This window comes from Pholcus phalangioides, unplaced genomic scaffold (assembly GCF_987345545.1).
Source record: "Pholcus phalangioides strain wild (caught in Gottingen) unplaced genomic scaffold, Ppha-v1.0 ptg000014l_1, whole genome shotgun sequence".
In the NCBI taxonomy this organism is placed as follows: Eukaryota; Metazoa; Arthropoda; class Arachnida; order Araneae; family Pholcidae; genus Pholcus; species Pholcus phalangioides.
In genome coordinates this window covers 2115771-2129953 of record NW_028301607.1, presented here as the reverse complement: position 1 = coordinate 2129953, position 14183 = coordinate 2115771, and the positions used below count along the sequence as shown (strand labels likewise).

Below are 14183 nucleotides of genomic sequence, written 5' to 3'. Positions count from 1 at the left end.
GGATCATGGGTAACACCACCACGGTTAAACCGCCAGAAATAAAAAAAAAAAAGTTTCATCATAGTAATTATTCACAAAATGGGTAGAATAAGAAACATATCTAGGCATTTCACCAGTTGAAAATGAATTCAGTGTTTATTCTCATAATACATGTCCAATAATCATGATTAAAATCAAGGATAGCAATAAAGTAAGAACCTATTTACACAGTTACATAGATACTAGGTAAGTTGATTTCCGTAACAGACAAGTGGCATTTACATTGCCTCCCCCCCCCCCACACAATGTTTTTTGTTCCTAAATTCACACACTTTACTAACATAATAATCCAAAGATTTTTTTATTTATGTACACCTTAAATGCCTGCATTTTTCAGGGCTCCTTTCAGAAGTCAGAGGTCCTGACTGTAAGTGAAGCAACAAAATTTAGACTTCAGGGACGCCATTCTAATAAATAATCATAACTTCAATAATAATACTTTCTTCTAATTACCAAATAACATTACCCTTCTTGGTATTATTATATCATCGTCAACTTTATATTATCTGAGCATTCATTTCATGCTCAGTTGCCCTGCACTTTCTAAGGTTTGAAGTTTTACTACCCCCAGTTAATCTGCTTTCAAGATATAATCTGGGTTCTTTTGTATATATATTATTCTGGAATAAGACTTTTAGAAAGCAGGAAACATCCCTAACCAATTTCGGCCATTTTTTGAAAAATTTCTCCTCTCGGGGAGATATAATGATGAAGATGAGATAGATAATACTTGGTACTTCGAACAACGAGTAACAATAACCGTAAACTGTCTCTAATGGGGTATTATGAGCATTAACAATATGCTTTGTTTACGGATATAAATCATTGAATCCTGTGAAAGAATTAAAATTGGATACTCACAAGGAAGAATGTTCTTGTATCGATTTTTTGACCTGTTCTCTGGCTTCTGCCCTTCTTTCCTGCTGTACAGATGCTTGCATTCTTGTTGTTGCAAATACTGAAAACATACAAATTCAACAATAGTAAATGAAATATGGTGATAGAGATGAAATTTATACTGTGTAAAATTAATGTTTTATTGATCAACTTTGCTACTGTCTCAATACGTCTAAAAATTAAATTTCCCTTGAAAAAAAAAAAAACTCACTTCGAATTCTTCCCAGAATCCAGCTTTCCCAGTGCTGTGGGTATTTTCTTTGGTGAGCTGTTGGACTCTGCATTCGATAGTGGAAGCAGTAATACGAGTGGCATTGAAAGGCATCTTGAGGTGAACGACTGTGCCTGTAGTTTCAACCATGGGGTTCTTTTTGTAATGTTCGACTAAATCTGTGAGGCTTTCAAATTTTTCACCTCCTCCGACATCATACTTACAATCCTAACGAAATAAAAAGTTTTACCCGGCTTTTTGAAACAAGCTGCAGCTATCAAAATTCAAAACATGCAAAATATCAACAAAAACAATGTATTGCTACAGGAAAAAAAATCGTAACATAATTTGTTAAGATCCCCTCAAACTTGCCAATGTCCTGTTGCCAAACAAAAAATTCAAAGGTGTGGTGCAAAAATCCAAATTTTTCTGGAACACTGATTTGCCCGTTCGGTGGTGCCACCAACTTGGAAACTGTAAAACAATGTTTTCTGGAATATTTCTTTTTCTCAAAGATTTGATTGTACCTATAAATAGTGAGGCGATCACAAGAGAAGGGAGAGAGTTGTTGGATTTTGAATTCGAGAAGAGAACTCTGATCTGGTTAGTGTGTATATCTGCTTGTAAATACATGTAAAAATTGCTGTTCTGTGAATAAATTTGTAACATCTTCCAAAGTGTTTACATCCTCTGCTTATTTCAAGTAGTTGTGAGAAATTATCCGGAACAGCATCAAAAAGTGTTATATAATATGCCAGAGAAAGGCATTCAAATGCACGCTTGAAAGTTTTGATTCAGTAAATCATCCTATATCTAAAATTCTGAAAAAAAAGAGGAAAATTCACAGACACAATGAAGTTAGCATGGGTAAGTAAGAGGTAAGTGATCAAAAATACAGTGCAAATAACTTGCATGTTGATTTTTATATAAAATTGCTTAAATAAAACAGGTAACGAGAAATAGACGGCTTTGTATCAGCCCAAGATATTTATTAAGGACACAAATATTTTATAGGTATTATGCTGAAATGAACTCGGGAAAAAAAGACTTGTCCCGGAGGAAACAAGATGACTTTTCTTTCAGAGCTCACCTCAGCATAAGATCCAGAAAGTACCCGTTTCCTTAAAATAAACAAATTTCTACACCATTAAGCTCTTTATCAGCTTTAATGACTAGCTTTCAGTCATTGAACAATTTCAATAGGAGTGAACTCCTATTTGAAATTCTTCTAACCTGAAATGACAGCTTAGCGCTAATCAGTATCGATATAAAATGAAGGCTCTACAGTAGTAAAAGATGTCAATTAAAACATATTATAATATAAATAAAATTGACAATGTATTCGGCAGTGAATAATCTATTTAAAATTGTTGTGTTTACGTAAAAAGATGGCTAATGTGTAATTGATGATGAAGCATGTCTTATCAAGAAAGCACATAACATTTATTTCTAACACATAAAAAATATAAACAGAATATATGTAAATGAAGAGCAACAGATATCCTGTGCTGCCAGCCCAGAAGTACATAAAGTAAACAAGGACGGTGGAACAACTCTGACTATAGTCATTTAAATTTAGTAGTAGTTGTAGTTTTACAACAAAAAATATATTCCAATACCTGATAGCGTATCATGACATGAGTGACCTTGTCCTCGGTCCTTACAGACAGCACAAAGTCACCTGGCTTGCTCTGACTCTCCCTGACTAAAAAACTTCCGTTCTTCCCCTTATCCATGAGCAACCTCTCAGCTTCCTTACCCGAAAGGGGTCCATGAAACCATCTGAAAGAAAAAAATCATCTTGTGAATAAAAAATGCAAAAGAATTAGCTACATGAAGCTAAGTATACAATTTAATCAAATTACTTTTAAGCATTTAATTTAAATCGGCAGATCACGAGATTTTTTTGAAAAAGACTGTAATAAATTTTCGTTTCATGATATGAAGTTGTTCCCATCATACCAGAAAGTGTGCACCCTCACACACATCTAATCTGGCAGTCCAGAATTATTGAAATTAAAATTCTCAGACTCTGAGCATAGTGGAGGATGTTTTGCTGATCTGAATGACCCCATATTCTAAAGATATTGCTGATGATGCATTCAGGTTTATTGAATTAAAAAAATAATAAAAAATTTTTTTTTAATTTTCCTACTATGTTAGTATCGCGTTGTAGGTCTGCCTGCTCTTTGTAGAGACACCTTTTTTAAATAGAAAACCAGCTTGCATTCGCACCTTAAAGTTCGAAAAAACACAGAAAACCAACTTCAGGTGACCACCACTGTGCATCAACAGGGTTCGGACCTGGATCCTCATGATGAGAGTCCATCATGATACTCACACGATTGCACAGTTGCAGTAAAGCATGACTGGAAAAGCCCTTGGAACGTGATAGGGGACACTATTTATTAGTGCTACTGACTTGTCACTAACCCCCTTCAATTCAACAAATTTATGAGACATTGATTTCTTTCAGTGACGGATTCGTGTATCAATGGTGTGAGAAATGCTGGCTATCTCTGACATAGATCTTATAGTCAGGATGACTAGAACTTCTGCTACTATCTATGAAACTCCACATTTGTTTGACAGTCGATGAAACATCGGCATAACCCATGCTTCAATTCTAATGCCGCAAAGTTTGAGCACCTTTACATCATCATTTACTATATCTCACATATACACGGAGCTACTACATTGGTTGTGATAAAATATTTCCACCACAGCTATCTTGCGTCATTTTTGCATTCTTTTGTCTCTGTGCACCTTCCTGGGGCACACACACATTTTCAGACATACATTCCTAAGTGTATTTACTTCATTTACACATTTTCTACTAACCCTTCAAGTTCTGGAGTGTAATTTTGAGGAAACTCTTCCAAAAAAAAAACCACACACACACACCAAACCTAGCATAAGCACTGAAACTTCTATGGAAAGATTCTTATAGAATCGGTAAATAATTCGGTAGTGAATGCATGTAACAGCTAAACATTGAGATTTAATCTTAGGGCTTTGGCGAGTCCAAAAATTTTTCCTCAATTTTTGGATGGTGAGTCTTATGTAACATTTCAATATCCCTCAAAGAAAGTGAGGATTCATCCGCATAAGTGTTCAGGAAGTGACTGCTATTGATAAAGACAATGTTATTGATAAAGACTGTTATGGTTTCAGGATTTTTTTCGTTGTAATCCCCCAATTTTCGGATATCGGTTCAGTGATGAAGCATAGTTTCACGTTTTGAGATAAGTGAAAGAGCAAAATTCCAGGATTTGGGCATCTGTAAACCCAGGACATTCTTGAATCACCTTTGAAGACCGGACACACCCCGCTTCCTATCTCAGAGAGATATCGAAGCTCTCCTGAAGGATGGGTATATCCGGAAAGTTTTATTATAAACAACAAAACATTGTCACCTGAGACGAAGGCAACAAAAAATAAAATATATGAAATAAAAAAATAATAAAAAACAATCATCAATCTGAAATCATATAACAATAGTTAAAATCTAAACAACAAATGTCAATGGGCAATTAAAGTTGTAAACAGGATTACAAGATGATGGCGTATAGACCATCCCATAAAGAATCTAGCATACAATCGTCAGTTAATTGAATGATTGTCATTAATCCTGGAGTATAAAATTTTCAATCACAGTGAATCAAATAATCACAGTCATCCATATTTTTACAGTGTCCAGCTTCCACATATCAGTTTGATTGCCAGCATTGGGTCTTTAGTAGTCATAGGTCTGCCATCATCAAGGCCGCAAGTTGTATGTTTTCGCCCGACTGCTGTACTCTCGCAAGGGTGGGAGGCAGGATGTTGAATCACCACTAGACCCAAAAAAAGTGGAGGTATGGTGCACCAAATCTGGTTTACAAATCATTAGACCAATCTTTTCAACCCAAATGTAAACACCACTGTATACTGCCGTATTTTTAAAGAGGTTGTGGAGCAGTCGGATGTGGAACTCACACAGGATTACTTTCAGCAAGATTCAGCAACCTGTCATATATACAATGTGTCCATGAAACTGATTGAGAGCTTTTTGCCGCTGGGTCATATCCAAAGGGTTATGCCCCACCTCAGATCCCCAAACCTCAGTTGTCTGGATTTCATCTATCATTTTTGGCGTACCCAGTAAGATGCCATTAAAAATATTTCATATTTTCATACAGGGTGGTTGATGACATAAGCATTATCCAAACCCTCCCCCGTCATCAAAAGTCAGCAAATTGGAAACCCCCTCCCCCATCGATGATGAGATAATACTTGAATGGCCCCTAATAACTTAAAATTATATTAAAATAGACATTTATGGCAAGTAAATTTCAAAAATGGCATTTTACCAAAAGTTTGAAAATTGGCAAAAAAAGGTACAGTCAGCCTCCCGTATTAGCGGTTTCCATATTAGCGGTTTTTTTCCTTTATTGGAATTTTTCTTTAAAATACTCAGCAATCGTCGTTCACGTGTTTTGTTTACAAAATTTGAGTTATGCTTGTTTAGGATGGCTCATTCTTCTAGTGCTACTGATAATGCTTTGAAAAGGTAAATAAAAGTGAAAACTTGACAGGAAAAATTTGATATATTGACTGCTTGGCGAAGTCAATACCTTCTGTGGTCCGCCATTACGGAATCAACGAATGTTCGGTGAGATATATCAAGAAAATGGAATCTGAAATTTGTTCAGCCGTAGCTGTAGCTGCACCTGTGGCAGTCAAAACTTTGCAGCGCCTATGGGATCCATGTTTCACGTACAGAAATGCTGTTTTTTTGTGGGTACAAGACTGATACAAAAAGGTATTCCAATTGATTGTAATATTATAACACAAAAGGCGAAAAATTTTACTTTTCCGTAAGGAAAGGGCTGGTGAAACGTCCATTTCATCTGAATTTTATGCAAGTAAAGGTTGGTTCCATAGGTTTAAGAAACGATTCGGATCACACAATGTAAAAATTACCAGCGATCAAGCTTCTGCCAACCAGGAGGCAGCTAGAAAATTTCCAAAGAATTTGTAGAAAATTATTGAAGAGAAGGGTTATGCACTTCACCAGGTGTTTAACGCTGACGAAACTACACTATTTTGGAAGAAAATGCTGCAAAAAAGTTAAGCAAGAGGAAGAAAGCGAGCTCCTGGTTTTAAGGAAAGTAGAGATAGACTTACTATGTTGTTTTGCGCAAATGTGTATGAGTACATGATAAAGCCCACCATGATTTTCAAATCTGCGAATCCGTGAGCATTGAAGGGAAAGGATAAGACAAAGCTCCCAGTATTTTGGACGAACAATAAAAAGGCTTGGACTATGAAAATACTTTTCCTGAATTGGTTTAAACGGTTTTTCGTTTCGGAAGTCAGGAGGTACTTTGAGAATGAATACATGCTATTCTCAAAGTTCTTTTGATATTGGGTTGACCAAGGAGGAGTTAATGCAACTAACTGGTCCTGAAACTGAAGCAGTACCAGATGAAGAAGATCGAGATAAAGAAGTAGAAGACAAGTTCACCACAAGTAACATAGCGGAAGGGATTCGCAAGCTGAAATCAGCAATAGATTATTTTCATAACATAAAACCCTCTATTTTACATTCTTCACATGTAGAAAAATTAGTAGAGGAAGCCTTGTCAACATACTCCAACATACTTAATGATATGAAAAAGACACGGCAAACAGAAAAGTTTCAACATTCCTTCAGAAAACGTCGCCAACAATCGCTGCACCCTCTTTTACATTCCCTTCTACCTCTTCGTCACCCTGCTCTTTCTCATGATATTCAATAAACGAGATATACAATAAAAAACCTATGGTTCCTGTTATTCGCGGATTTCCGTATTCGCGGTCACTCCCGGAACGTAACCCCCGCGAATACGGGAGGCCGACTGTATTTATGGCATTTTGCCTGAACTTCCAGGCTTTGGTGATTATCATTATATAGGATTTTCACCATGATTAAAAACATGCTATTTTAAATAACACTAAATAAAATTTTGAGCAGTAAAAACATATTTCAATGTTTCAATGATTGGTATTCTTTTTTCAATTAAAAGTATGTATATATTACCTTTCTGTAGTTGGATCAGCACAAACGAGAGGGTATTTCAACTCGATTATTTCACCGTTCTTTTCTTTCAGTTGGCCTTGATTTTCCATGTAAAATTGCACCAATTCGGCTAATGTCGCAAACTTTTCACCCCCATACAAATCATAATAGTCTCCAGTGTTCTGTATTTTTATGTGCGTTACTTCACCATTCCTCCTAGAAATAATACGGCATAATGAATATATGCATAAGCCATTCACATAATTCCCAATTACTATAAAAACATTTGTATATTCCTCTTGATATTCATAACATAAAACCATACATTAATATGTGATTTAAACATTTAAATTTTAACAAAAACTGCTTCTTACCGAACGGACAGAGTAAAATCACCGGGATTTGATTTGCTTGGACGAGCTAAAAAACTTCCATCCAAACCTCGTTCCGTGAGCATTTTCTCTGCTTCAACGCCAGTAATGTTTGGATGGAACCAACGACTATGGCTGAAATATTTAAGGGAAAAAAAATTATTAACGGCATGAAATTGACATGGAATTTTGTTACATTAAAAACTATGATAAGAAATATTAATCCCCAGAGCTTTACAAATCACAAAAAAAATCTATGTGCCAGAAAAGTTTTTGCAGAGAAACTTTTTTTAAAAAGAAAAACATGACAAAAAATGTTTCTCACTTTTTTCCAGGACACAGTAACCTCCTCCCATATTGGTAGATACAAAGCCAAAAAGAGTAGATGTGGTCCAGGACTTGACCTGGCCACACGACATAGGGCTCACTAGAGCCACTGAGCTGAGAGAGGAGCTGTGGCCCAGAAACCGGGCTAGTGACATGATGGGCTCATCCGAGCTACCAAGGCGAGAAGTACAGATGTGTTTCAAGACCTGGCCTGGCGATGGCAGAGGGCTCATTAGATCCACAAGCCGAGGGGGAAGATGTGGCTGTTAAGCCATGGTGGATCACTTAAGCCCCGTTTACATGGGAAATAGAAAAAGTGTGCTTAAAACCCACTCAAAGAAAAAAAAAAAGTTGTCAAGTGGGTGATAGGACTCCCAATGCTACCACTATATTGCACATGTAAATGGCGCTTTACATGAACTCTAAAAAAATTTGTGTTGTCCTGACTCCAATATAGCAGCCACATACAAAAAACTTTAGGCACCAATCCCAATTTTTTAGTCACCATGACGCAGGGTAGGCAAAAACACAACCCACTGGGTTTTTGAGGTTTTTCAAGTTTATAATACTGGAGCACGAAGAAAGCAAGTTATATATGCTTTAGTCTACATAAATATAATACACCTAGTAATGCATGGCAATTATTTAGTAATTATTATAGCTGTGGTGGCTCATTATAAAAAATCCTGGGTGGGGGAGCAAAAGCTGTTTTGCATCTTATTATGATAATGGGTTTATAAAATTGGTTTTTTCAAGGGTTTTCTTTTAACTCCTATAATCTAAATATATTAAACGCATAGATTTGTGTGTGTCGATGTATTTCTCTCTATATAGTATATGACAAAGCCATTAGAAAGCAAAACTTTTAAGAGTAAGTGCAGTTTTAAAGTGTAATTTTTTGCGGGTTGGGCAAAATCAGACCAACCTTGTCATGGCGACTTTGTTTTTTTCATTAATGAAATGAACTGTTGGGAAGGAAAAAATATTTAATACAAACGTGTCTTAACCCTTTAAGCAGTTTTTAAAATTTTCCCGATCAGCATTATAACAGCCACATTGGAAATAAAAACATGTTATGAACCAGAGATATTTTGGGGATGACTGAAATAAACCAGACCAAGTTTGACAAGATATCTTGGAATAGCCACTGTAAGGGTTAAGTAAAGCACTAAGAATCAGCCGAAGCAACACTCCCTTTTCACTCACTTATCAAAAATTCATCAAACTTCTACACAAACTGAAAACTAAAACAAAGTGGCTTGTTAGAAAAGAATTCAAGCTGTTCAGATTTTTTTTTCTTATAATTAATCTTTGATTTTGCAATCTGGTGGTGGTTTTTCTAATTTTCCTACTTTTAAAACAAGTGACCTACTACTGGTATGTACTTATCTTATGTTGTTACTTACGAGTATTAAGCATAAATATCAAGGTAAGTGCTGAAACAGGTAAAATGCCTCATCACTGAATTTATCTATCCAGGGCTCCAACTCAAAAAATTAGAAAAAGTAGGACTAAAGAGTAGGACGGGGAGGGTACCCCCTCATACAGCATAACAAAAAAAAATCCCTAAAACTTTTTTTTTCATATCACTATCCCATAAGATTGACTCAAGCTTAAGCAAAATGACAGAAATGACTTGGTTGCAAAAACAGTTTTTGGCCAAAACCGCACTTTACTAGAAACCACAGCTCTGTTCGCAACATATACATATATCATATTCTTTTTTCAGAGTCTTCCAACGCTCTTCTGCAATGCACAGCAAATTATGAAGACATGTACGTTTTTTGAGAATGACGCTCCATCGAGACCACTTTCAAAAGCGGTCAAAATTACAAAAGCGGTAAATTACAAGGTTCAATGTAAATAAGTCCAGAACCAGATAGTTTTACTACTGCTGCTACTACTTAACCGTACATGCACCTCGTACACATTCCTCTACGGAATATTTAACGAATCAGCACATGCTGGAGAATGAGTGTTCTGAGTGTATGTGTGGTCCTAATGTATTTATGTTGTCAAGTTACGCTTGTTTTGTGTTCATGCTGCCATGTGTCTTCCATTTCCTGAAGTAAAGATGGAAATGCTAAATTTTCATGTTATGTCTGTATCGTGTTGTTGGTCTGCCTGCTCTCTGCGGAGATTTGTTTAAACTCAGTGCAATGTTCAATACCAGTGCAATCATTTTTGACAAATGAAGCACTTTCACTTCTAGATCTTTGCTGAGCATTGTAAATATTGTTTATGCCTTAAAAATACAGAAGACAATTGAAATCTACTGGGTAGCATCAGAATCACCAAACCTAGAATAGGCCTGTGTCCAACTGCTTTATTATGCAAACTGCTGTTCCATTTATGTTTTGTGTATACACAAAATGTGGAACATAATTTTGAATGATGAATGCTAGTTAGTGTCCAAGACCATGAAGTAGTGAATACAAAATTATTTTTTCCATCCAGACTGAAGTTCTTAATGACTTGTTGTATAATCACTATTTGTTGAAAACTCAAACTCTCTGTATGGATGACTTTTATATAAAAGGATCCAAGTGCCATTAAATCAAAACTGAAAAAAAAGCTATTTAAAGTTATGCTCGATTCAGAAATCTCTTCAGTTTGGTAGTTGGTTCAAGTGCACACAGATGGCATCACAGCCTTTTTTCACAGTCACTTGGTTCTATTTAGATAAAAAAAATCCCACCTCTTTCAATACTTCAGATGTTGATATATCTCAAAAACGTTAAAAATGACGATTGGTTTTTCTTCCTTTTATGTAAAAGTCGTCCATATAAGCAAATGGAAAAATTAACCAAATGATCCACATACACCCCCCAAATAACAGTAAAAACAATACAATTTCTGCTTTGGCAGAACCCTTAATTGCAATATAAAACGTTTGTAATATTTGGCAATATATCGATAATTCCCTGCTCAATTAAAATCAATTACACAGATTTTGTTGATAGGATTTGGTGGAAGAGTAGGACAAAACCAAGAAAGTAGGACAAAAGTAAGGCATTTTACCAAAAAGCATAAAAAGTGGGACGAGTGGGAGCTATATCTAAACAGTATTAAACTTGAATCAATTTTTTTTCATCATTAAATTTGAACAAACTTTGCTGCTGACTATATTTCATTCATCTGCAGGTGGAGAAGTGGCCCTGAGAATTTTTTTCGATTTTTAGTTGACATTTTTTTATACAATTTCGTGAGAATGACCCATATAATAGTAAAAAACTTCCAAATATCAAATTTGATAATCGCCACATAATCGTTTTTTTACACATAATTGTCAGGATTAATTAAAATAGTGAAAATCACTGTAATCATAAGAATCAATTATTTGACTGATATAATTTAAAAGAAAGCTTTGTTCCCTAATGCAGAATCCATGGCCTAATTAATTATCCATAAAATAACACAAAGATTATAACAGCACAACCTTAGGGAAAAAAAATAAACTCACAATCATCACAGAGTAGTAGTTGGGTGACAACAACATTCACGATTAAAGACACTAAAGAATAATTTCACTGCTTGCTTAAGCTTCAAGGTCTCGTCCTTGAAAAGACAACATATTGCTTATGGGTGGAGATTCTTTTTTGTCAGCGTCGCCTACATAGCATCATAAAAGCAGTTCAGGGCCGATCAAGAGCTGATGAGCCTTGAGAGAAATCATATGCGGGTAAAATTCAAGTTTTGTTGATAGTCTTTTGTCAACAAAAGCATTGCGCACGATACAAATGATCAATTAATGATGCTCTTTCATAATTAGACTATTATAAAGATTTCTCTTAAGGATCTTGCTTATGAATTGGATCATACAATCCTAAATCTATCCAAGAAGTATCTCTATATAAATTTTAATGCTGCCCCCCCCCCCCGATTCTCTCACAGGAAAAAAAATTACCCAAGGGAACAGTTATTTAGGGAACCTCTAGATTTTCAAGATACATACACACTGACTAACTAAATATCTCTGACCTTGGTGATGTGGGCAGAGGCATATTTATGGGAGGACTTAGCAAGCTGTGACCCAGGGTGACCTGTTAAAAGACAGGGAGGGGCAAAATTAGGGAATGAGCAGTTAAGAAAATTAATAGAATGAGAGGAGAGGAGTAAAATTCTTACAGCCCACAGATAGTGAAACCACAAATCCACTTTGACCTAGAGAGCAAAGGACCAGGTCAATGATTGTGACCAAAAGAGTGACCCAGAAAGGGAGAGACTCGATCAGTGAGTGAGCAAAAAAATGCGACATGGACATTTTGTAAGCACATAAGTGACCAAAACACTGACCTAGAAAGTAAGGTCAGTGAATGACCAAAACAGTGATCTAGAGAGGGAGGGATCTGGTTAGTGGGACAGCATTAAAGTGACCTGTAGAGGAGTTTGCAAGCATATAAGTGACCAAAATAGTGACCTAGATCCAGTCAGTGAGCAACCAAATCAAAGACCTAGACAGGGATGGACCAGGCCAGTGAGTGACCACAATAGTGAGTTAGACAGCAAGATCAGTGTGCCACCCAAACAGTGATCTAGAGAGAGATGGACAGAGGTCAGTGAGTGACCAAAACAGTGACCTAGAAAGGCAGGAACCTGGTTAGTGATAAAGCATTAAAGTGCCCTTGAGAGTTTACAAGTATATAAGTGACCAAAACAGTGACCTAGAGAGGGAGGAACCTAATCAATGAGAGAGCATCACAGTGACCTGGTGGAGTTTACACGCATATAAGGGACCAAAATAGTAGCCCAGAGAAAGATCAGTGAGCAACCAAAATAGTGATCAAAACAGAGATGGACCAGGTTAGTGAGCAACCAAAATAGTGATCAAAACAGAGATGGACCAGGTTAGTGAGCAATCAAAACAGTGACCAAGAAAGATAGACCAGGTTAGTGAGCGATCAAAACAGTGACCTAGAGAGAGATGGGCCAGGTCAGTGATGGACTCAAATCATGAGGTCCCAGATTCAAACCCCACTCGCACCACAGTGGTAGTCGGCTGAAGTTGCTTTCCTGTGGCTCCCAACTTTAAAGCACAAATATGCAAGCCAATCTCCCATTAAAAAGTCTCATCACAGAGAGCAACAGACCTACAAATATCCAATCATTACACTTCACTTCTGAAATGTAGATGTCAGCACTGAAAAATCAAACAACACACTAGATATATGCTCACGCTTCCAGCACAACTCCCTTGGTAGCAAATTGCCCATGGCAATAGACCGGAGTGTGCTCAGTTTAAAAGAAAGAAAAGGTCAGTGTGTGACCAAAATAGTTATTTAGAAAGGGAGATCAGTGAGAGATAATTAAATTGACTTGGAGGGTTTACACATATGTAAGTAACCAAAATATAGACCTAGAGAGATCAATGAGTGACCAAAATGATGTTTAGAGTGAGGAATGGGATCAGTGAGAGAGCTGACCAAAAAACGAGACCTACAGAGGGAGGTCAGTGAGCAACCGAAAAATCACTATTTTTGATTTCCCCCAGAGAGGGAAAGTCAGCAAGGGGAGCAAAAAAGTGACCTAGAGAATCTGCAAGCATGCGAGTGATCAGACCAGGTCATTGAACACCAAAAGTGACCAAGAAAGTGTTGTGCGACTCTGTAGGGTGACCAGGTGTAGGTGCGAATGTTTAAGTACCCAAAAGAGTCATTTAGAGACAGGTGTATTTATAGGGCCGGGGTTGAGCGGGGCTTTTCCCAGGGCAACAAATTTGAGGAATGAGTGCTCAAGTGAATCAGACTAGAATGATGGATATTCCATCATTCCCCCCATGTGTCCCCACTATAACGAAATTATAGTTTCAAACAAACCGCGTAAGAATCATCACGGTCCCCCCCCCCCGGGCTTGAGCATGACGTGGGCCCACATATTTCCACTGCTTCCGGTACACGAACCTAAAACCCATGAGGGAGTCGCCCCAAATAAATTATTTCTTAACAATTTTACACACAATGCAATGATGACATGAAATAGTTTTTTTTTTTTTTTAAATCGCTTTATTTCAAAATAATACCGCTATATTTGTTATTGTTTGAACTAAAAATTGTACCTTCTTGTACCCATGATTATGACGTGTACGGTCAAAGTAACTTGCGAGAAGTATTTCTGAACTGTTCCGTGAGAGACGCGTTAGCGCATGGATCTGTTTTTAGGTGGGTAAAATGACTGAACTCGTCCCTGTACATAATAATGACTATTTGACATAAACTGTATATGAATCACCGACGCAAAACTTAAAAAGGAAATACTGTTGGGAGGGGGGAAAACAAAATAAACAAAAATTGGACTC

At 36.7% G+C, this 14183-nt stretch overlaps 1 protein-coding gene across 3 annotated transcripts in view; it reads right to left on the bottom strand.

The window, feature by feature from the left end:
- csw (protein tyrosine phosphatase non-receptor type corkscrew) overlaps positions 1-14183 on the bottom strand; it is a 31520-nt gene extending 17337 nt beyond the window's left edge. For 2 of the 3 annotated variants that reach the window (XM_089241513.1, XM_089241515.1), the window contains exons 1-6: positions 13944-14183; positions 7565-7696; positions 7212-7406; positions 2767-2929; positions 1148-1375; positions 901-997 (exon numbers count right to left, since the gene is read on the bottom strand). In XM_089241513.1, the coding sequence (XP_089097639.1) occupies positions 901-997; positions 1148-1375; positions 2767-2929; positions 7212-7406; positions 7565-7696; positions 13944-13957 (829 nt within the window). In that variant the 5' untranslated portion in view covers positions 13958-14183. Of the gene's footprint in view, positions 1-900; positions 998-1147; positions 1376-2766; positions 2930-7211; positions 7407-7564; positions 7697-11351; positions 11550-13943 lie in introns of all 3 variants that reach the window. The other variant, XM_089241514.1, reaches the window with a different exon arrangement.